General features: G+C 44.2%; 1 protein-coding gene across 23 annotated transcripts in view; it reads right to left on the bottom strand.

The window, feature by feature from the left end:
- Window positions 1-24,489, bottom strand: part of Map4k4 (mitogen-activated protein kinase kinase kinase kinase 4) — a 137,910-nt gene that overhangs the window by 63,368 nt on the left and 50,053 nt on the right. For all 23 annotated transcript variants that reach the window (XM_031367306.1, XM_031367317.1, XM_031367313.1 and 20 more), the window contains exon 3: window positions 8,029-8,085. In XM_031367306.1, the coding sequence (XP_031223166.1) occupies window positions 8,029-8,085 (57 nt within the window). The remainder of the gene's footprint in view (window positions 1-8,028; window positions 8,086-24,489) is intronic.

The raw sequence follows: 24,489 nt of genomic DNA, 5'->3' as shown, positions 1-24,489 counted from the left end.
AAAAAAAAAAAAGAATAAAGGAACTTCTGCTCCTACCTAAACAACTAAGAGTAGAGAAACGCTGAAGAGGTCGATCAGGTAATGACAGGCAAAGATTTGTGCCTTGAGAGAGTCTGTGCTGTGACTAAGAGCAGGAGACTCAAAGAGAGCAGGAAGAGCTATGAGTTCTGGAGGGGCAACCAAAAGAACTGCATAGAAAGACAGCCATGCCACACCACCCCACACCACACACCCCACACACCACACCACACATAAACCCTCCTCAGGCTGCCATGGAACTCCACCTCCCCACTAAGAAGTCACCTGGAGTAAGGGGAAGAGAATAGTCTTTTAAAAGGCTTCTGTGGAGAGAAGCCAGCACTCACAGGAGGACTGTGCACACCGCCATAAGCACCAAGGCAACGTCATTCCATAGGACTTTAAAGGCCATGGTCTCAACAATGGTTTAAGATTTGTCCTCAACTAAATGATGTTCCAACCACCAATAATTATGGCAACTAACTGGATGCCCCCCAAATTCAAGAATATTATAAAAGTGTAAAATAATTGTGAATTCAATAAGGTAAAATTTGTTTTTCTAATTTCAAATTTAGAAATTTAAAATTTTCTAATTCTGACTTTATAGGTATTAGTGAGCAACCAATTTAATTAAATTCTATTTTTTAAATTAAAATATATCATTCCCCTGTTCTCGTTCTTCCCTAAGATCCTTGCCACATACCTCACTACCTCACCCGTCACTTTGCTTCCTTTCAAAATTATGGCCTCTTTTTTTTTTTTGTTAAACACACACACACACACACACACACACACACACACACACTGTGTATAGGGAGTATATAAACATATAAACAAACACATGTTCAGTATCTTTCACACCGCCCGCCCAGCTAAACATTACCATTGCATGCAACAATGATGATGTCTTTGTTTTAAAATTAACATGACTCAATCCCTTATACTCAAGTTTCTCTACATCCACAATGGAAGATCCATTCCAAACAGGTGAGGCCACCATAATGGTAAATAATAAATTAGATTACCATGAAAATATCTTTGCAGCACATAGCACACAGAAAATGTGTGCTGTGGTTCTAAGAAAATGAACTACAATTATCTTTGACTTTATAAAGCATTCCTACACAGTCTTTAACATGAAACAGACTGCTGAATGTAGACACAAATCCCAGCAACAAGTTCTTGCTAGCAGCAGTGGGCGGAGCCAGGACAGCACAGGCCCAGGCAGCCAATGCCAGTGTAGCCAGCTTTCTGACCAGCCAGGTAGACTAACTCTCCTGCACAGGAATGACAGTCTGAGTCCCAACAAGATGTGCACTCGCCTCCACTCATAGAATGACAGACAAACCTGCAGGCGTTCCTTCCCCAAAGCCCAGGAAGGACGGGGATAATACAGATAATACAGATTCCAAGACAACTGGTAAGGAAAGATAACTAATGCACGTAGCCATGGATGCTGCTTGTTCTGCCGCCATGCCCTGAATGCATGCAGGGTATCTCTGAACACACTGCACATCCCTGTGATACTGAGCACTGTGTGTAGCTTATCAAAACAGTTGTTCTTTCAAATGTGATTTTTAAAGCTATATAAGAGAGTTGAAGACAGCAGGAAAATAAACTTTTACAGGATTAGCATGATCCAATTCAAAAAGGCCAACAAAATAAAAATTCTGACGTTTTCACAATTGAGGTTTTGCTACCTTAAGCCTACTGCTTTAGCCACTCATGACCCTATTTGGCACTCAGAAAGCTGCAGACCAATTATTTAAAGTAAAAGAAACAGTTCTGCTTTAGATAATTAGAAACTAAATAACAACCCTGCTCAACTTATACCAGGGCAGCCCACCACACACTTCGTCTAGCTGTGGCTCACTAACTTGACACTGGGTTCAAGTCCCCCCTCCCCTTCTCTCTCCTTCTCTCCCTCTCCATCCCTCCTTCCACCTCCCCTTCCCGCTGCCACAGTCATGGGTGCACTGACAGTAAGCAGACAGGTAACAAGGAGACAGAGGAAGTATCTGGGCGCATAGTCTGGGAGGAGGCCCCCAGAACACTGCAGCTGCTCTCATTTGCCAGCAGACAAGCAATGCCACTCCTGCACAACAGCCATCCCTTCCCCAGAGACCTCTTGGCACTCTGCAGAACACATGGTAAGAGTTTGTCTGAAGACTCCTGAGGTTAGCGAAGTCAGAACAATTGTTTTAAAAATGGAACTCTCCCAGGGGACAAGAAACAGAACACACTTGTGAGAAAGAGGACCACCTACCATTCAATGCCTACACTAACACATTCTAAGTAGTGGGACAGCTGAGCTGGGGTTCTACATAAAGAAAAATTAAGTCCACCAGCATTATGCACTTGTAATACCCTCTTCTGGCCTGTGGGGCACTTGTTCATTCCTTCTCTCTCTCCCCTCTCCCCCCCCCTCGACTGCACCCCCCCCCTCTCTCTCTCTCTCTCTCACACACACACACACACACACACACACAACGGGGTGGGAAGAGACCCAGAGAGACAGTCTGACACATAGACAGACAGAGACTCTCAAATGTCCTCAATAGCACACACTAGTTGTACTGGCTGGTTTTGTGTGTCAACTTGACACAGGCTGGAGTTATCACAGAGAAGGGAGCTTCAGTTGGGGAAGTGCCTCCATGAGACCCAGCTGTGGGGCACTTTTTCAATTAGTGATCAAGGGATAAGGCCCCTTGTGGGTGGTGACATCCCTGGGTTGGAAGTCTTGGGTTCTATAAGAGAGCAGGCTGGGCAAGCCAGGGGAAGCAAGCCGCTAGTAAGGAACATCCCTCCATGGCCTCTGCATCAGCTCCTGCTTCCTGACCTGCTTAAGTTCCAGTCCTGACTTCCTTTGGTGATAAACAGTAATGTGGAAGTAAGCTGAATAAACCCTTTCCTCCCCAACTTGCTTCTTGGTCACAATGTTTTATGCAGGAATAGAAACCCTGACTAAGACAAATTGGTACCAGGAGTGGGGTATTCCTGTGACAACCTGACCATGTTTTGGGGAGGACTGTGGAAGGACTTTGGAACTTTGAGCTAGAAGAGCCACTGGTTGTGAAGAACTCTGTGGGATGTTCTGTAGGAGCTTGGAAGATCATGTTGAGAACAGTGCAGAGATGGTGGCCTGGCTTGTGAAATTTCAGAGGGAAGAGTAAAGACTCTTATCAGGGCCACATTGTTTTGATTATGAAGATTCTGTGGTTTTGGTTAGCTGGGGCTTAAGTATCAGCTGTGATTAATAAAATACCACAACTACTAAAGTGAAAACTTTGGATTACTGGGACTATTGATGCTGGTTAGCTGGAGCTAAGAAATTAACGGTGATTAAGAAGAAACGAGCATCACTAAGGTGACATCTTCTGGGAAGTGTTTTCTGAGAACACAAAGAGGCTGTGTTCCAGAGATAGCCAAGGTAGTACCTTGTGCTGCAGCAGAACTTGGTAATATATAAGAGTCACCCAAGTGGTACTGGTTTTGAAGGCATGGAAGGGTCATAAAGAGGTGCTGAGACTCGGGACAGTGAAAGGCCATGGAAGGCCAGTGGTGAAGGGGCAGCCTCGGTTTGCAATTGATGACCCAGGACTGAAGGGGTCATGCAAAGGAATTGAGGTTTGGCACGATGAAGACAATCTATGAGAAGCTATTGGTGAAGCCTAGTTACAGTGAAAGACAGCCATGTTTTGGGAATGCTAGTACCATGCAATGACCACCAAGAACAGCAACAACAGTAGAGTACAGGCATCTAGAGCCTAGAAGACAAGGTGTGTGCTACAAAGGGCAGAGCTGGAGAAGTGACCTAAGCCCTTAGAAGAGCCCAGAAGATTGTGAGTGTATCCCAGACATTGGACAGTTGGAGTTTGATTTTTGCTTTTGATTGTGACTGTGCCCTGATATTTTTCCCTCTTGAAGGAAGAAAGTATTTTAGTGGAGCCCACAGTTAAGAGACCTTGAATTTTAAAAGATATTGGACATTTTAAATTGATTGAACTTTTAATATGTAAAGGCTGTGGGACTTTAGATCTTGGGGATGAATAAGAAAGTAAGGATTGAGGCTTAATAGTGATGTGTTTGTGTGTCAAGTTGACAAGGGGTCAATTGTACTGCTGGTTTTGTGTGTCAACTTGACACAGGCTAGAGTTATCACAGAGAAGGAAGCTTCCGTTGGGGAAGTGCCTCCATAAGACCCAGCTGTGGGGCATTTTCTCAATTAGTGATCAAGGGATAGGGCCCCTTGTGGGTGGTGCCATCCCTGGGCTGGAAGTCTTGGGTTCTATAGGAGAGCAGGTTGAGCAAGCCAGAGGAAGCAAGCCAGTAAGGAACATCCCTCCATGGCCTCTGCATCAGCTCCTGTTTCCTGACCTGCTTGAGTTCCAGTCCTGACTTCCTTTGGTGATAAACAGCAATGTGGAAGTAAGCTGAATAAACCCTTTCCTCCCCAACTTGCTTCTTGGTCATGATGTTTTATGCAGGAATAGACAAACTTTTTTTTTTAAAGATTTATTTATTATATGTAAGTACACTGTAGTTGTCTTCAGACACCCCAGAAGAGGGCATCATAGACAAACTTTTAGTGACTATCCCCTGAAGACCTTGAAAGATCCTAAGCAGAAAGGGTATTATCACACCGAAATCTGCCATGCTCATCCTCCTCAACCAGGCTAAGAAGAATGATCAGATTATGCCACTTTCCCTCTCCTGCCCACTGACAGCATTGACAGTTTCCATGTTCACACTGTGTCTTGAATGAAGAAGGGGAAAAACAAACAACTCACACAAAGCTACATTCATATCCAAGCCTACACTAACTAATCTAAGGAGCCAAGGCTACATCCTGTGCACACTTAACAGCTGATCTTCCTATATATGGAGGAGTACACCTTGGGCTAAAATACACCACCAAAGAACTGTGGCTTCTGTCGAAGAATGGCTGGGTTCATCAGTTTCCTGACTAAAGCTAGACACAGAATGGGGAAAAGCCGTGGCCGCCTACAGTTTTTAAGGCTTACAACCTATACATACTGTCCCCTCCTCTGTAAGAATATTAATACACTTATCCTAGAAGTGGGGACTAAAGACAAACCTTGTTTAACTTACAAACCCCAAGTTAACAATCGCTGGTCTAGCTAATTCTCCTTTAAACTAAGAGAAGCTTGTAAAGCATTAACTGGATAACTCACATCTATACGCCCTTATGTAAATACAAATGGATCTGTCACATTTATACAGTCCTTCCATAAACATAAATGGATAACTCACATTTATACAGCTCCTATGCACACACAAATGGATACTTCACATATATATGCATACACCCTTGCGTGAATACAAATGGATAACTCACATCTATACAGCCCTTACATAAATACAAATGGATAACTCCCATCTATAAGCCCTTGTGTAAATACAAGTGAAACTCTTAAGAATTTAAACTACGAGGCAGGGGATAACAGCTCAATGATAACAAGCCCTGAATAAATAGCAAGTACTCATCTCAACACTACAGGCGCCCAGACAGGTTCATGCTTAGATGGTTTCTAATGGCCTGCCTTGGTCCTAGGCAGATGAGTTCTAACTGCCTCGCCTGTGCCAGTAGATCCAAAGCTGAAGTAGCAGTGAGTGCTTTACCTTGGACTGCCAGCTGCCTTTCTTGTGTCCTGTACCTGTGAGTTATGAGACTGTACTCTGCAGGATGCTATTGCTGAGGAAACTGGGTGAGCAATGCAGGAGACTTTTCTACACATTTCGATAAGTTCCTCTCAATCTAAAGTTACCATAAACAAAACACACGCACACCCACAGCACTACCCACTTGCTGCACTAGTACCACGTCGTTTAAAAAGACCTGTAATGTGCTCTGTAAAACCTTCCCAAAGCCAACCGGATAGTAGACAGATTCCTCCAGAAGAGCCCTCCTGCACTCAGTTCTTAATTCTGGTGAGGTTCACAGGAAATAGGAAGAGAGCTATACATCTATAAAGAGATACCTCCCTCGAAGACTCCTTAGTCCCTCCCGTAGTGTCATGTCCAGGTTCTTACCATAACCAAGCTCAGTGACATAGGCCCATGTCCTCACTCACTGTAGGGCTGCCAACAAGAGCGCCATGTCATGATCTCCCCACCCACATGGTTCCTGCCTGCTGAGCCTGCTAACCAACAACACCCAGTCCCTCCTAATAAGACACACACCTGTGACTTTCCCACGAGTTAGCTCCTGCACCTCTGTGTTCCTGAGATGAAATGGAAAGCGGACAATCTGACTCTCATCAAGACAACCTTCTCCAATGGCCCCTCCCCTCCCAGAGCTGACACCTGCAGCTGAGCTGCAAACCTCTCCTATCTGCCACCCAGGCCCCAGCAACATGAGCCCAGAAGCCTTGAAGCTGGGGCAGGCAAGATCATGTTTTCCATAATGCCAGCAGTCCAAGGTCTTCTATTAACAATCAACATTTCCTCTAGATCCTTTCTAAGCCCCAGGCCACACAGAAGTCACTCTTAGAGAAGAACATGTACAGAACATCACTGAGGAGCTAACAGTTTTGATGGTTGGTTGGCAGTTGGTCTTTAAGCTCACTATCACTTTTTTCTTTACTGGAATACACGAGCTCCCATTAACTGTTTTTAAAGGAGCACTACAAATACTCATGTCAGTCACCCGTCCGTTGCTGCCTTCTTTTTCAAGCCAGAAAATATCTTTTGTAGCTCAGTAGTATAGCACTTATCTAGCCTGGATACACAAGGGCCTCATTAATCCCCAGCACAGAGAATAGCAATAATAATACAAAGCATGTAGCACATGTACATGTGTGTGTGTACTTTATACATGTTCTCATAGAGACATGAGTGAAAGAGAAATGCACCAAAGGGCTCCTGTGAGAAAAGGGAAGGACTTGGTTTTTTATTACCCTCTCCTGTGTATTACACATGTGTAACTAGACTCAGTCGTAGAGAAGGGGGTTCCAGACTTGAACTCCATCTGCAGTGTGAAGTGACATACCAGGAGTTCTACCATAGCTACTCAGGAAACAGCACAGGCTGAAAGCACTAAGTCTAGAAAGGAACTAAACAACTAAACTCTGGATTCATAAATATCCAAGCTTAAGGCTAACTTATTTTTTTTTTTAGATGCAGCCTCTTTATATGACCCTCACTCTCCTCAGTAATCCCCGGATTTATGGAAATTACGATGTGATGTAAGCAAGCTCCTAAGGCTGCGGCTGAGCTTTCTAACACTCAGTGCTAAATCTGATGCAACACTGGGTAAAATGCAGCAAGTGCAGGAGATGGAACAAATTAAAATAGCTTAAAATGAGGCAGCTCTAGCTCCTCATAACCTATGAAGGATGCACAGAGGGACACCTGAGTGTGTGCATGTGTGTGTGCGCGCACACGCACAAAGGTTCACCTTTTGTTTGGCTCAGTTCTTTCCCATCTAACACTGAACAGTAAATCCTCATTGACTATTTAAAGAACTATCTTCTGCCACTAAATTTTGGCAACAATCTACTCGACATTCTAACAGATGTTGCTGTCTTCCAGCCTCTGGGAACTTGGCTCCATGTTTTCTTTTCTCAATATAAAAAAATAAAAGAAATGGCACAGATATAGTCTAATACCCTAAGGGAGCTTTCCCTTTAATCACTGCTCATGTGACCTCCACGATCCCTCCCCCTACATTTTCTTTTCTATTAGTGAAGATGTTTCCAATTACAGTCCATTTTGTGGCCAAAAATGATATCACTCAGATGGATAGGAGTTGTAGGTTGGTAGTTTAAATCAAAAATACATTAAGCAAATGAGATGCTTAGTTACTTGGGACCATCTGCAACAACTCAAGTCACCTGACCTGCTCCTGAACCTTGAGCCCCATGCCACAGCAAAGCCATGTGCTTAGATGATCACAATCTCTACATGTGCCAAGGAGGGCAGAGGTACCAGAGCTAGAACAACTTTAAAGTCACGATCTCTTCACAAATAAGAATAGTCCAACCTTACCTCGGTGACATCCATAACCTTGATGGCGGCCAGCTGACCCGTTTTAACATGTCGACCCTGAAGACACAGAAAAGAAAGACTGGTCAGTACCAACACTCACAACGGTTACTCAGATGGAGGGGCTAAAGTCTCTAGCACAGCCTCCTCCATGCTTTTTCTGTTACTAATAAAAGGTAACATGCTTTTGAGTGCATGCTCATCAATAGAACAATGGAGCTGGTAAAAACAAAGACAGTAGAGCAAATAAATTCAGATAAAATATCAATTCTTTTTCTCATAAGTTTAATGTACCTATCATTATCTCCAAGTCTCTCAAAAGACTTTTGTTAAATTTATGTGTATATGTGTGCATGTATGAGATTATATATACTACATGATTTCAAGAGCCCATGAAGGCCAGATGAGGCTATCAGATCCCATTGGATCTATGTAGGGGCTGGTAATCAAGCCAGGAAGCCATATTCCCTGATGCCAATCAACTTAAGTAATGTGTTTTTCTATATATCAGGCTCAACCTTTTCTTCAATGGCCAAAAATATCCCCAAAAAACAAAAACAAATAAACAAACAAAAACAAAAAGTCCTCTAGATATTTACTTTATGCAATAAACGGGTAACTGCATCTTCCTAGTGGACCCCAATAGTTACTACTTGATTTCACAAATTATAATGAATGTCCTGAAAAGTCAATACAGGGAATATGGAGACTATTATCCTGAGAAGAGGAAGTATACAAAAGTATTCAGGAACAAGCATAATAATGTCATAACTATAATTTTTAACCTGGACCTAAACTGTGTAGCTTATTCATATCACTCTGTGTGTAAAACAAAAACAAAAACAAAATAAAAAGCCTATGTTACCATTCTCCTCTCTCACTGATGCGGAGGGTAAATGTGGTTGTTGGCCTACTCTCTGAAGCAACTAGGAACCACCCTGCTATCTTAAACATGAACTACTTTTAAAGCCTCCATTTTAAGAATGGCTCTTCTGCAACAATGCAGAACAGAAAGAACATCTCCACATTTTCCAAAACCAGTCTCTCCTTTCTCATGACAGGAAGAGTAAATTTATGACATCAAGCCTAAGAACAACTCTGCATTTACTCACAGAATTTGTTCAGGAACTCAAATTACAACAAGGATAAAGCAGTCCTGGAAAATGGCATTATCTGACAACTAGTACACCCTAAAGAACAATGAGAATGCCCAGCAAACAGCACTGAAGACAAGCATTAGACTGCTGTGCCCAAATCAGAGAGGGCACAGTCGTGGTATATACACTTCATGGCATCATGGAGTACAGCAGTCAAGATGTACCAATGTGGGCCACTTGAGCAAACGTAAGCCCAGAATGTGACAGTCTATCCCTCTGTCAGTAATAACATCAAATAGCTCCCATGACTATGTCCGCACAATCACATGACTCTGACAGCAGTCACATGACTATGGCCGCTCAATCACAAAGTAAAATTGTGCTTTTCTTGAACCCAAGAAGGAAGAGTGCATTTAATACAGTGTGGTGCACCCTCTGACTCGGCCATGCAACAGGTCCAATGGTTCCCACACAGCCCTTCAGCCCCTCCAGCCTTTCTATGTGTCTATTTCCTAATCAGCAGCCGCATTCTCATGGCCAGGTGATGGGGGAGGAGAACGGCATGGGAGTATTTCTTTTTGAGAACATAGCTATGCTATGCTGGGTCCGTGCCTCTTTAGGTGCCTGATACAAGTACCACTTTAGATTACAGATCTACAAAGCCCATGAGTCTTCAAAATACTCTGCAAAGACTTACATTGTGGCATCTTTCTTTATTCCAAATAAGTTGAGTCAGTTAACACATCCTCTATCAGTCGTCATTTCAGACAGTGTGCCTGCCTGCCTGCCTGCCACACAGGAACCAGTTACCCTCAGAGGAGGAACCTCACAGTTTTTGATTCATTTCTGCCTTTTTCTTTTCTTTTTTTAATTTTAGGAAAATTAGTGTTTCTTTTTTAAGAAAAACAAAAACCAGGCCTAGGCTTGGCGGTGATAGGAGCTAAGGAAAATGGCCTGTTTTTCAGCTCTCCTTCAGTGTTTCTAACCAAGTCAAAATTGCCACCTTGCCCTTGCAAATGTGCAATACATAACACATGTTCCAAGAAAAATCACACTATAGAGCGTTAGAGGTCAGGACACTGTGGTAGCCTGTCTCTACCTTTGAGGAAATCTGTCCCTGGCCCACACAAGGGCAGAGCGAATAATGTAAAGGGAGCCCCATAGCCCCCGTGAGGGGAGAGACGGCAATGGCTCCACTTTCCTGGAGCTGCTTCTAGTATGAAATCCTAGTTAACGGATGCATGTTGCATGATCTTTACCTAGACCACTTAGAGCTCCTTAAAATATCTGACAGTTCTCTATGTCCACTGACAGGGAAAGTCTGATAGCCTCTTTCACAGTAACAGGAATTAGGCCGATATATTAACACATCCAAGAAGTAAGAGAGAGAGCTTCTATCGGTCTCTAACCCACAGGGACGGTCCCTAACCCACAGGGACGGTCCCAACACTGCCTTATGCCACATCCTCCATAAGAGGTTTCTTTGGCTAATTTGGTTTTGGGTTTTTTGAGAAAAGGCCTCATGAGACCCAGGCTAGCCTCAAAGTCCTGATCCTCCTGCCTCAGCCAGAATTCTAAGCTTACACATGCCCAGCTCCATCACCATGTTAGACTCATCTCAATTGGCCCTTACAGTCCTTGCTGCTCCTGCACACCTGAGAGTCACTATAACTTCACCCTGTTTCTGCTCATGGTGCATGCGCAGCGCTCGCTCTCCGCCCCCTCCCCCTCCCTTCCTTAAAGCCTGTGTCTATGGCACCATTCGACCTCAAGATAGATACAAGAGTACACGGGTTGTTTTTTTGTTTTGTTTTGTTTTGTTTTGTTTTTTTACTTTATGAAACTAAGCAGCTCCTTAACTTGGGTCAAATAAATGTTTTCTACCCAACAGTACAGACAGGTGCCAGGTCATGTAACCTCAGCTCCGAAACGTGACCTTAAGGCCGGCACATCCTTGTACTCTGGAAGAGCAGAGCAGACAGGAGCCCAGCCTGGCTCTGGGGGCACTTGGTGGACAGGTGTATCCTGGGCAAATGCCTGTGGTTCCTCACAGAACATAACACAAGTACCACTGCCCTCATCTTATAAACCAGAGAAAGTAAGCCTTAGAGACGACCCACTCCCCTTACAGGTGTGCACGTTAAACACACGCATTCTATCTAACCAAATTAAATAGAAACCTCAAGCATATTATTCTCCACATATTGGTAGCAATTTCTGATATACAATATTCAGCAACAAACAAATTGTCAATCCCTGGCCTGCACCTTAAAACAAAGAGCATCCTTCCTGAACATAAGGAATAAGAAGCCAAACTCAGAACCCATAGGGTCTCTGGCCCTTGTAACAGGCTTTGTCTGCTGCCACAGTTACCTCACTGGCCTTTTTAAAAATAAATACTGGAAATCAAAATGCTTCAAGGAAGTCTACAAAATTTAGTCCATAAATGCTTAAAAACATGGTAACTACTCAAGGATTTGGTAATCTGGAAATGTTTGCTTGTGTTCACCTGTGTACACACACACACACACAGAGAGAGAGACTGAGAGAGAGAGAGAAAGAGAGAGAGACAGAGAGAGAGAAAGAAAGAGATAGGGAAGGAGGGAGGGAGAGAGAGAAACTGAGAGAGGGAGGGAGAGAGGGAGGGAGGGAGGGAATGGAGAAACACTGTATTTATAATCTAATGAGAGAAGCAGTCCTTGTACTCTACAGTCGAATCGCATGCCATTAAGAAGCTAACTGCTCTCCTTTGCCAGGAAGGGCAGAAGGGTAGTTTCTAGGAAGCAGTAGTCACCTGAAGAGAATCAATCAAAGGGGAGAACATGGATTCCCTTAGAACTGGAGCAGCACACAATCTTCTCTGTGCCCCAGAACAGGCATGCAGGTGGTAATGGGCCACAAGTAAAAGAACGATGTTTACAAAGGATGATAAGCCCTGTCACAAAACCATGCAACCTCTCTGCGGACAAGCAGGCAGGAATGGTTTGTCAACACACTGCACCCAACCAAGAGAGATTCCCACAAGGTTAGAAAGATTTCATTGGGGTCTGGCTGCTTCTCATTTGCATTCAACTATAAACTTTGTTTTAGAAACCTGTTCCTAGATACCTGAGTGATGTTTGGTGGGGTTCAGCTCATAAATCAACTTGGATAACAAGCAAGAAGAACTTAGCTTGAATGGCCAGTACTCACATAAAGCTGGATGGAGCATAGTGTTCCTATGGCAAGAGGAAGGCAGTGACAGATGCCAAGAAAGTTCACAGGCCAATTAGCCTGTGTCTCGCTATTTGCAATCAACAGAGATCCTGTACCTCAAGGTAAAAGGCAGGGACATAGCAGCACCCAAAGTTATCTACTCTCTGACCTCCAGACAAATGCACAAGTGTGATGAACATGAACCGCAAATAGAGACAATCTTATTTTTTAAAAAGTTTATGGAGGGGTTTAAAGAGACATCTCCGTGGTCAAGAGTATATACTGCTCTTCCAGAGAAGCTGAGTTTGATTGCTAGCACAGGTAGCTCACAACCACCTGTAGTTCCAGCTCCAGGGGATCTAACACGCACTCTCACCACTGCAGGCAAGCACCTGCATACAGGTGGTATGTATACACACTTTTTTAAAAAAGAAAAAAAAAATACCTAAGGTAGAGATGTTAAGCTTTTCTAGTAAACAAGCCAAGCTCAAGAACAAACAAAAACACTGCTCCTGTTCCCACAGAATCTGCATATGTTTACCTCAGATCCAACATGAGGACTGGAGAGAGCAAATTGAGACCAATGACTTCCTAAGCCAGTGTCTGCTGACTTCTCGTACACCCTAGGGTTTCAGGATTACTTCTTCTGAAGAATGCTGAGTGTGTCTCAGGGGAGAGCATACCAACTGCTTAACCACTACCAAATGGTCAGTCTTGAAAATGTACTCACGAGTAACATTATATAGACTGAGCAGACTATATTTAGAAATATGTGTGTCTATACACATACATACAGGGATGTAACCACAATTAATGAAACAGAGGCCATAAACTTAAAAGAGGGAAGGGAGGGCTATACAGGAAGGTTTGGGAGGAAGAAAAGGCAGGGAGAAATACTGAATTTTAATATAATCTCAAAAATGGTTTTTAATGTTTAAAAAAAAGACTGGCCGGGCAGTGGTGGTGCATGCCTTTAATTCCAGCACTTACGAGGTAGAGTCAAGTGGACTTCTGAGTTCGAGGCCAGCCTGGTCTACAGAGTGAGTTCCAGGATAGCCAGGGCTACACAGAGAAACCCTGTCTCGAAAAACAAAACAAACAAACAAACAAAAAAGACTGTGAGGACCAGACCCAGATTCACCTCACCCTTACACACAGTTCATGTGGAAGGAAAGCCAAGGAGCCACGCCATCTAGACCAACACATCAAGATGGCGTTCCATCTACACCATGAGAGGTCAGCTTCAAACTTTCAAGGCCCTCCTTGCTCTGAGTTATTTCCAAATCACACATGGAGCCTCCACGGCCCTGTGGTAAACAGAGAGAGTTCAGCACTGGTCTTGATGAGCACTATCCATCCATCCATCCCAAAAGCAGAGACCAGTTTAACTGGTTCTGTACTGGGAATCTCAAAACCACAATCTTCACTATGAATACACTTTTCCAGGAAATGTCTCTAAAAAAAAATTAGCAGGACAGAAAGGAGACACAGCAGCCAGACAGCACTCCGTGAACCATCTAAGGCAAGGAAACACATCACCAGCTCAGGGCATTGAGAAAACAGCTGGGTGTTCTAAACATCTGCCTGCGGGAGAGCAGAGCAAGGCATCAGGAACCATAGTCTCGCCTCTGACTCCCTCCCACCCCCACACGCTTATAAGAGCATCAGCTCACACTTGTGCAAAGCGCATCCTCTCCTGACCCATGTGCAGTTCTCACTCTGACCTCCCGCACATGGGTAAGAGCAGGCAGGCTCACACTTGTGCAAAGCGCATCCTCTCCTGACCCATGTGCCATTCTCACTCTGACCTCCCGCACATGGGTAAGAGCAGGCAGGCTCACACTTGTGCAAAGCGCAGGCATCATAGCTCCTACTTCTTACTACAACCAACATTTACTGTCGCTTCTCCACCTTCCAGGGCCAGTGCTTCTGATAAGCAGGCAGGCAGACAAAGGAAACATAAGAATGTATATTATGGGACCAGTCAGAACTTGTGCTTTAATAAAGAAGACAGAACACCTATTCTCTTAAGAGTTTTAGATTTGAAACCTCAGCATTGAATCATGCCTTCTTCTGGTAAGAGCTACTTCTCTGAAAGCAACACTAAGGAATACGGACAGTAAGTAAAAAGCTAGAGCAGACAATATGATGACTGTTTACGCCACACCCGTCCACAATCAAAGAGTCTTCGTTTTACATAGCTGAGCTGGCAAAAAAAGAAAAAACAAAAAAAGTAAAATACATTATATACCATGTTTTCTTTAAGAAACTTTCTAAACCTTGAATCCATAAAAATGCTTTTGCTAATGGCCCAGGGAAATTATTATGACTACCAAGTACAAACCAGTCCTGCAGTCAGAGCACTTCAGGAAATTATGACACCCAGCAGTACAAAGGCTAAGTCACCTGGGCTCTCCATATCTGTTCTGTCATTTAGAAATTGTCTCAAAGCACAGCTTCTTTCATAGTGGATCCAGATCCCAAAAAGGGAACATAATTGAGTCTGGGGTGTGGTGGTTTCAGTTTGCCTAGCACAGGGAGTGGCACTACTTGGAGGAGTGGCCTTGTTAGATTAGGTGTACCACTGTGGGCTTGAGCTTTAAAACCCTCATCCTAGCTGCCTGGAAGTCAGTATCTGCTAGCAACCCTCAAATGAAGGTGCAGAACTCTCAGCTCTGCCTGCACCATGCCTGCCTGGATGCTGCCATGCTCCCATCTTAATGATAATGGACTGAACCTCTGAACCTGTAAGCCAGCCCCAATTAATTGTTGTCCTTTATAAGAGTTGCCTTAGGGGTGGGAGAGATGGCTCAGCAGTTAAGAGCACAGACTGCTCTTCAGAAAGTCCTGAGTTCAAATCCCAGCAACCACATGGTGGCTCACAACCATCTGTACAGCTACAGTGTACTCATACATAAAATAAATAAATAAATAAAACTTAAAAAAAAGTTGCCTTGGTCATGGTATCTATTCACAGCAATAAAACTCTAAGACATAAAAAAGGTCATAAAAATTTGGGCAAAATAAAGGTTTCTGATTACACAAATACAAAAATTAATCTAAAATCAAATACTTGATTCCAAGGTGTTTGTTGATTGGGATTCCCTGCAGCTTTGGCTTCGGGGACATACACACACACACACACACACACACACACACACACACACACACACGAGTACCCTGTACAGCATGTGTCAGACGTCGTCCAACACCAAGGGACAGTGCCTGAAATGCCCTTGCTCAAAGTCTAGGTTATCACTGTGTCTGGTAGACTACAGTGTCTCACTCTAAGTACAGAGAGGGAGGAGACAGCACAGTGGGCAATGCATTCAGGTCCTCAGCACCCATGTCAAAAGCTGGGCGTGATAGCATGCACTCAGAAGGAATACTGGTACTGAGAGCAGAGACAAGAGGATCCAAGAGGCTGGCTGCCCCGCCAGTGTAGTCAATCAGTGAGCTCCAGTCAGTGAGGCCCTACTCTAAACAAGAGAGATGAGTATGAGTACAGGGAGGCACCCAACATTGACCTCTGACCTCTGTGACCACACACACACAAAGCAACCACTATTCACCCATCAATTTTAATAAAAATCCTGCTTCTTGTGATGGCAACCATTTATCCAGAAAAAAGGATCACAGAGAATTGTAGTGTTATCTCCTTACCCAAGAAGTTTCTGTTCACTTTCCCCCTGTGACTTCACAGCAGAGTCCACTTTGTGAAATGATACTCACAACATCACTGTAATACTGGCGTGTAAGTGAGAGCTCACTGAGGCACTGAGGGGCAGCAGCTCCCACTGGCTCAGGGATAAGCATCTCAGACACTATCTAAAGACAAGGCATCATGTGATAAAAAGGATTCTGACTCCATTCTGGCCTACTGACCTGCCATGGATTCCCACTTAGCACCAACATAAACCTTTAATTAAAGTTTGCAAACAGCTGCTTCTCTAACCTACACTGCTCCTGAGCTACATACAGGTACACTGCTCCTGAGCTACATACAGGTACACTGCTCCTAAGTCTACATACAGGTACACTGCTCCTGAGTCTACATACAGGTACACTGCTCCTGAGCTACATACAGGTACACTGCTCCTAAGTCTGCATACAGGTATACTGCTCCTAAGTCTACATACAGGTACACTGCTCCTGAGTCTACATACAGGTACACTGCTCCTAAGTCTATCTAATCAAACTGTGAGCACTCCACTGAATCAAAGAATGAAAAGGAGAAAAAGAACATTATAAAAAGAAATTCAGAGTCATCACTGCACGCCTGTGGTTCCGTGGGCAGTGACTCAAGTCACTTTGCCCAACAGTGACAAAGGTCATTGGCAGCCATTTAAAACAGACTCTGTTGGCTGGCTCTGGCTACACCGCTTCCATTTCATGTTACCCTGGCACCATATTAAGGTACTTCCTGAAAGTTCTACAGCCAGAACTCACTCTGAAAACACTAAGAGCCGGCTCTTGTCCCTGGTCATTTGCTGACTAAATCGAACAGCACTTCCTGCAGCTTCTGTGTTTTGGGGTTGCAGGGAAGTGTGATATTTGAACTGTATCTTTTTTTATTGAATATTACAAAAACCAGGGAGTTATGTATCTTCTTAAATTTTATTAGTGCATGCTCAGGGTATAAAGCAACACAGTTCTGTTCAATTATATGGTGAACTTTGGGTATATTCCCTCTCTGTTACCATCCGTCTTCCTTTCCGCTTCCACCATTGAAGCCCAGACTTCGAGTTTGCCGTCCAAGTCTAGTTTGACAGCATTGGTGTCTTAGGCTGGGCCAAGGAACCAGCATCTCAGGCTGACTGATAGCAGCCCCACAAGCCTACGTCAGTGATCAGCATCCTCCCAGCCTTCCTCACGCAGTCATGAAGGACTCTTGCAAGGTACAGGCCGCCCTTGGGCCTGTGTTGAGTCTTTGGGAAATACTGTTATTGGTACTGTGTGGCCTTTGTTGTGTCTTTAGTCAAATGCACTTGCTTGATCCCATCTGAATCTATGACACCATGTCCCATAGAGAATAATATCAACACACTTCAGTATTAATAGCAAAACCCTAGTTCTCAATAAGAAAAAAGTTGTAAACACTATCCTGAATCACATGTTGCAGTAAGCTGAACATTGAAACACAGTTAATAAGATGTATAGCTGTCTCCTGGATGCACAAATGGGCAGGTACTGGATTAACAAGAAGGCAGTACAAGAAGCAAGAACCACGAGGGACTGACAGGAGGCACTGACAGGGCTGACTGGGCACTCCTGAGAACCCTAATCCTGTCATCTCACTCCTTTGTCCACACTAACCTACCATGTAAACAGGACCCTGAGAGCCAAGACATATGCCAGACCCGGGCAAACTATAGGTAGGGAGAGTCTCCCCACCCTTCACCAGCTATAAGCTGTTTGGTGGTGGTGGTTGTTATTTAAAGTGCTCGAAAAAAGAAGGGAGGGAGGAAAAAAGGTGTCAAGTCACTAATTACTGGACCCTAAGCTCTCACCATCAATACCAGTCCAGGCCTGCACACAGTAGGCAATCAGCTGAGGGTTTTCAACAAATAATAAAGAAGAGGAACAAACCTTTGAACATACAATCTCAACAGGAGCCAGCCCCTCCAAGCTCCTGGGGCGACCTTTCCTTCTAGGTTTGCAGGTAATCCCATGTAAGCAGCACCTCCTCCAGCAGACCACCCAGGGCTAAGTCCACTGAGATACAACTTCCTCACAGAACACACAATCAAATGGAGGTGGGGAGAAGGAAGGAAAGGAGAGGATGGGGGAAGGGAAGGAAGAGGAGAGGAAGGGACAGAGGGGAGCGGAAGAAGAGGAGGAGGAGGAGGAGGAGGAAGAGGAGGAAAGGAGACGGCTTCTCCAGGGCCAGACACCCCAGTTGTCCCACGTACTCAGCCTCACACACTGCACACCGTAGTCTTGCAAAGCTACTGAACAACACCACACAGGAAACTTCAGAGATTTACACTGACAGGTGAATATAAAACCTACAGATGGGTAGCTACAACCTTAATCCAACACTTAAAAAATAAGAACTATATAAATGGGGGGGGCCCTAGTCACCATTAAGATGATTAACCCACAAATATGTGAAAATACAAAACCCAGATGGCTAGCTGCAGAGGCTTGGGCCTGGCTCTGGAGAAGGCCCGGAGAGCTGTCATCTGTGACCCCTAGGGCTGCCCCTCCAAGAGCACAGAGGTGTACTTCCTAGGAATAGCCCAGCTCTCTCTTAACACTGGGAAATCAAAGAACACACTCAAGGCTTTAGGGTAATGGGTGTGTTCTAACTATAGATTCAACCATCCATACATGTTTTTAAAACTCTATCCAGACCTGTGCATACAAAAATAAAAATAAAAAACTAGAGCCACTTTTTCTTGACTTTTTTTTTTAAGTAACTGGCCTGAAGCAGCAAAGACTCAAAGCCCAGGAGGTACCTGAGCCCTTGGTTCCCTTTTCCCATTTAATCAGTGAGGGGCCCTCAAGACAGACAGACAGACCCACTCACTGCTGTGTTTCCTGGCATTGTTTCCCTCCCCTCCCCCTTCCCTTCCCTTTTCCTACTCTTTCACAGCGTCACTCAAGAAATTTCAAATTTACAGTCCATGGTGATCCAGAATGTTCAGATGGAAAAATATCAAAATCAGGACAGGCAGAATTCCTACCCAGATGCTAGAATCTTCAATGAAGTGCATGGAGGGCCCAGTTAATGCACAAAGAGCATGAAATGGATAGCCGTGGAGCATCTATAAACACTACCCACAGCAACATGAAAGTGGACAACACTCCTCTGAAAACCAGACAAAGCAAAGCTGAGGAGAACACACTGTGGGGAGCGAGTGGGTGGGCCCACGCCATAATTCCCCCTCACTGGACACCTGACATCTCAGTAAGGATGGTGGCTGACACCTGGTACAACTTTTCTTTTCCTCCTCCTCAAGTGGACACATAAAACAGTCTCACTCAGGTTCCAGGACAGTTAAATCTCCACTGTCCTCAGCTTAAGAGGAACAAAATGTGGGCGAAAATAAGTTATTTCAATAGTTCTGCTTTATTTAATTGGTAAGTGTCCTCTCAATTTGATACTTCAAAAGAATTTTTTTTAATTCATTAAGTGTCAAACAGTACTGCATATCCTCTTTCAGGTACACAAATCCTCATAAACCAAAGTCTGAGAGACAATCTGCCCTGTCAGTAAGTAAAACATGGACTGATTCTGAATGGCTGTCCTGTGGTCTAGACTCCAATTAAAAGTCTGTGAGCCTCCCAGCCTCCTCATCGGGCCACGCTTGAACATTTGCTCAATGTCCTTTCCATGCACCCTCAGCCATGACTTGTGATCCCAACAAAAGAATCTCAGTAAAGACAGCAGTCTGCTGGAGGCCTGGCCCTGCCATGCTGCGCTAGGCTTAGAGGGTCAAGAAGCTCAGAAGGAACACTGCTGACCTCACCTGGATCACCTCAGGACCAGCCACAAAATTTCAGCCATCCGCCACAAGTACAGCCTAGCCTCCCTCACTCCTGATTTCTGCTTCTAAGTACCAAAGAACAGGTGGCCAGGTGGCCAGATCATCACCCCTCCCTCCCACAAATGCCAATCTTCAACACAACATGTGACTGAAGGATGAATACAGGAAACAGCATGATGAACTACGTGTGGATCTACATTCCGCTGCATCCTGGTAGTTTAGTACTACCTGGTGACAGCTGTCTGCCCAGGATGGCTGCCTATTCTAACAATTTTGGCTCTAATGACTGAAGGCCACAGAGATAATGAGTGGCCCAGGAAGCCCTGGTTAGTCTTCTCAGCCCAACGTAATGGAGAGGAGTAAAGGAAAATACTGAGTCCTAGCCTCTGAACAAACAAGGCCAGGGGGAAGATAGGCTGTTGCTAATCACACTGTTTGCACTGCCACAGTTTTACACAATACTATTTTTATTCTGTTAAAATTCAAAAATTTCAAAATGCAAAATGATGGTACATGTCTATAATCCCAGCACCTGAGAGACTAGGCTAAACAGAAAGATTGAGGGCAAGCCAAGCGCATTACAGCTCACTCTGGCTAGTCTAGATAGTAACAACCATTATAGCAAATCTCATAGCATATCCTCATAGTAAAGGATAAGATAGCTGGCCATTCCAGCACCAGTTAGAAGGGGAGCCTAAGTGGAGGAGGCTGCCCCAGCCAGCAGCTAGAACACTCTCAACCCCAAAAGCTGCCACCTAGAGGAAAGAGCACCACCAAAGGTAACTTTCAGGCTCACATCACAAAGTACCACAGCTGTACTTCCCAAAGCCAGAGATTAAACAGTATGGCTATTTTGGAGATTACAGATTACAGCACAACCAAGGCCCAAGGCACCAAAGTAAGTTGGTCAAAGAATAAGCCAAGGGCTCATTCTGAAAATTTACTGCAAACTAGAGGCTAGGAAATATGGCACTTAGAGAAATGATAAACTCTTTAATCCTGAATTAGTTGGGAGGATCTAGTAAAAACCCGGTTAATTACAGCCCCTCTCCACTCACCGTGCAGTGAGATAACATACTTCTACTTCTGAAAGGAGTCTCAAACAAACCTCTGCAGTTCTTTCTCATTAGACCAGACCTTGTCAACACATCTCTCAGGGGAAAGAAGCTGGCTGACCTACGCACGCAGAGTTTAGAAACACTATTCCAGTGCAGGAAACAAAGGGAAATGAAGACAAAGACACCAAAGCTAGAAACAAGTGAGAAAAAATACAACCAATATTTACACTTGTAAAGAAAACCCTGAAAGTGGGAGGAGAGCCCCTCAATTATAAGAATGCTCCAAAGCGGACAACTCGACATTAGAAGCTTACAGTTTACTTCCTTCCAAATAACCAGTCAACTCTACTTGCATGTATATTTATCCTATGGGGAAGACAGGCAAGAAGACCAAGGCCAAACCTCAATGAGGGAGAGAGAGATGCTGCTCAGGCACCCGGAACCTTTCTACCATACACTTTAGACATTTATGTCCATGCTTATCTTGGGGAAAGTAAACTACTCAGGTGAGTGGCAACTGCTGAGGCAGTGTCACCCTTCCCAGGCTACAAGACCACAGCCACCATCTTCCCCTGACAGCCCCGCCACACAACGTGTCAGTCCCACCCCTCTCTGTGTCAGCCTCATTCCACACTGCCAGCACTTAACAACACCAGAGGGCACCACCACACATCAGAAAGAAGAGGTAAAAATCAATCAGATCTGTTTTTCCATGTCAAATTTTTGCAGCACAGAAATCTGGCAGTCACTTCAGTTCAATTTACTGAACAAGAGAGACATTCGGTCCAGAAACAGTCAAAACGAGAGCATGGGTCCACAGAACACGGTAGCACAGAAGTCTTGGGTGAGACTGGTCCAGGACCAACAGAAACAGAAGAGCGTACCATGCCTGAAGCACAAATAGACCTTGTCATTACAGCAAGCTGGGGTTGCTTTGGGCTGCTGTTTGTTTTATTTTGCTATTTTTGATTTTTTGTTTTGTTTTGGCTTTTTAAACTAAGTGGGGGAAAGTACAGCACGGGAAGAACTTCCCTTAAAAGCATTCTGAGTCTACACTTTAAATACAGCCTCGAAAGTAACTTGCAGGATGGAAAATACCATTTTGTCTACTTTAAATTGTTCAAATACAGAAAAAGTAAGTCACATGGCCCTATATATAATGACTATCTAGCTGTTTACTGTCTAGATTAAATACCTGCTAACATAAACATTATCGATCTATTTCTCTTAGTAAGGCGGATTACCTCCCTGAACCACTTCAAAGGGGTCATCAAGACAACCCTTTCTAAAAGACAGGAAGAGCACTGCCTAGCAGTTTTCAGATACAATTATCAGAGCTGAAGAAAGCAATGATCCCCATATTACCCACTAATTAGTCTACACTCACACACCCCACTCTAGCTTGCTTCTCAACCATTTTGCTCACATCTTCTCTTGACTGTGTTGTTGTAAGTGTGAAACCCACACCTCCTCACACACATGCCCATAGGTGGCATTACCTGGGAAGGTTTTAAAACCTTTGGAGACTTGCCAGGAAGTATGTCATTAGAGGTAAGTTTTGTAGGCAGGCCTACCTTTCTTTCCATGTTCTGCTTGCTGACTGTAAACAGTACAAAGAGCCAGTTGGCTCCCTGCCCCCATCATTACCTGTCACCACAGACCTTAGGCCTTCTTACACTGCAGCCAAAATAAATATCTCCTTGTCGGTCAGTGCTCAGATCCTCAAGAAGAGTAACTAAGACAGCAGAGCAACTTCTTGATACATCGTCTCAAGGAGAGTAGACAGCTTCTTGATACTGTCTCATGTTTTGAATGTATTTGACTGCTCCCTTGTATTACCTGTGTTGATAAATTTGTTCCTCTTAGTCAGAAGTTTACCTGGCTTGATTCATCATTAGGAACACTCTATGAATCAAGGCATATCCATAGTGTTGCCACATAATGGAGGCCATTGGACTGTGTGCCACATAATGCAGGCCACTAGACTGACTGTGCACACGCATGCACACACACACACACAACATAGGTTTTTTACACACACAACATAGGTTTTTTATACACACAACATAGGTTTTTTACACACACAACATAGGTTTTTTACACACACAACATAGGTTTTTTTAAGTGGTAATATTCTTACCTGACTAACCCACAGGACTGTCTATAATAAATAAATAAAGCCATGTCACAACAGCTCCACGTGACAAATAAAAGCTGTAACAGAACTGCCAAGATCTGTTTCTGTATGCTCAAATAGCATTTAGGGGCTAACAGTACCCCAGAGCCGCAGCCTGGCTTCTGTAAAATCTTACCTCTGTCTACCCACAGCTTTGGGCTGGCACACTGGTGTTGTTCTATAACATTATACTAAAAAATATATCACAAGAGTTCTTTGTAGGTTAGAGCGGAGTTCCAACTCTCGTTCACACTAGAATGCGGAGTGATCCCTAGTCTTAGTTTTCAATAGCAGCTCTGTCATTTTCCAGTATACTCCCCTCCCGCTGAGTCTCTCTGAATGTAGCCCGCCAGCTTTAAACTCTAGAAAAGTTTGCTTCACCCAATTCCCTTGGCTGGAAAACCAAAGTACATATTCTGGAAATAACTCTGGTTCTTCTCCACTTACAACAAATTAACTGGGTGAAAATTTTTGTTTTACTAGCCCCACCAATTTAGTGGCCAAAAACCCTAGAAAAACTCTGACCAAGAAACAGCATCAAAGAGTGTGAGAGTTCCACACACCATCCAGTCACAAGTAACAAATGGGTGGGCTTGTACTCTTTAAACCACATGCCAACTCACATGCTACCTCCAGCAGCTCTGAGAACAGGGACCTCATCCCCTCGCTGAAGTGGGAGCTGAGGGTGTGTGCACCCTTACCTTCCTGAGCCTTCTGTGGAGCTGTGCTGAGGTCGGGTAGAACTAGGCCCCGGCATCTAGTCTCAATCCCAGACAGGTATGTAAGAAAAAAACCTGGATGTTCTGGCTCTGTGCTGTTCTTGGCCTCTCTTCCTCACATACAGCTACCTATCAAATGATGGTCATCTGTCATCATTCCATACATGATAGCTACTGAAATCCATCACCATACATATTATATCCCAACCCCTACCCACCCAAACCAACTGCTGAGAACCAGCATCAAAGAGACCACTGCTTCCCATAATCCTCTCCTCTCCTCCTCCCAATTACACCAGAAGGAAGGCCCAGGAGGAGAAAATTTGTATTAAGTCAGGGAACCTCTCAGCCCTCTGCTAGCCCCAGTGAGACAACAGTACAGCTTTGTGTACCACATGCTTGGGGGGTTTCTCCACAGCAATTTAGAATGAGGAAATTATGTTTATTGCCAGACTTTTGTTAAAGGGCTCCCATTTAGATGACTGTGTCCTTAATAATCTCCCCCTGTGCCACTTCAGCTGTTTTACCTCGACAAGAGCTGACAACTCAGCAGATGGCATCAAAAGTACTTCTGTACTAAGTTGAATGGCAGAACCAGGGCCTGGGCCAGACAGAGGCTCTATTCACAAGTGCCTCCTTTGAAAGCTCCTCCGCTGCTCCAAATCCTAAGTATTCAAGTCAATGCAAGGGGAAATCTTCACTGCCCAGAAGGGGAAGGGGGAGGGG

The sequence above is a fragment of the Mastomys coucha genome, unplaced genomic scaffold (assembly GCF_008632895.1).
Source record: "Mastomys coucha isolate ucsf_1 unplaced genomic scaffold, UCSF_Mcou_1 pScaffold14, whole genome shotgun sequence".
In the NCBI taxonomy this organism is placed as follows: Eukaryota; Metazoa; Chordata; class Mammalia; order Rodentia; family Muridae; genus Mastomys; species Mastomys coucha.
The sequence above is the reverse complement of the archived record's forward strand: the minus strand, read 5'-3'. Positions and strand labels throughout refer to the sequence as shown.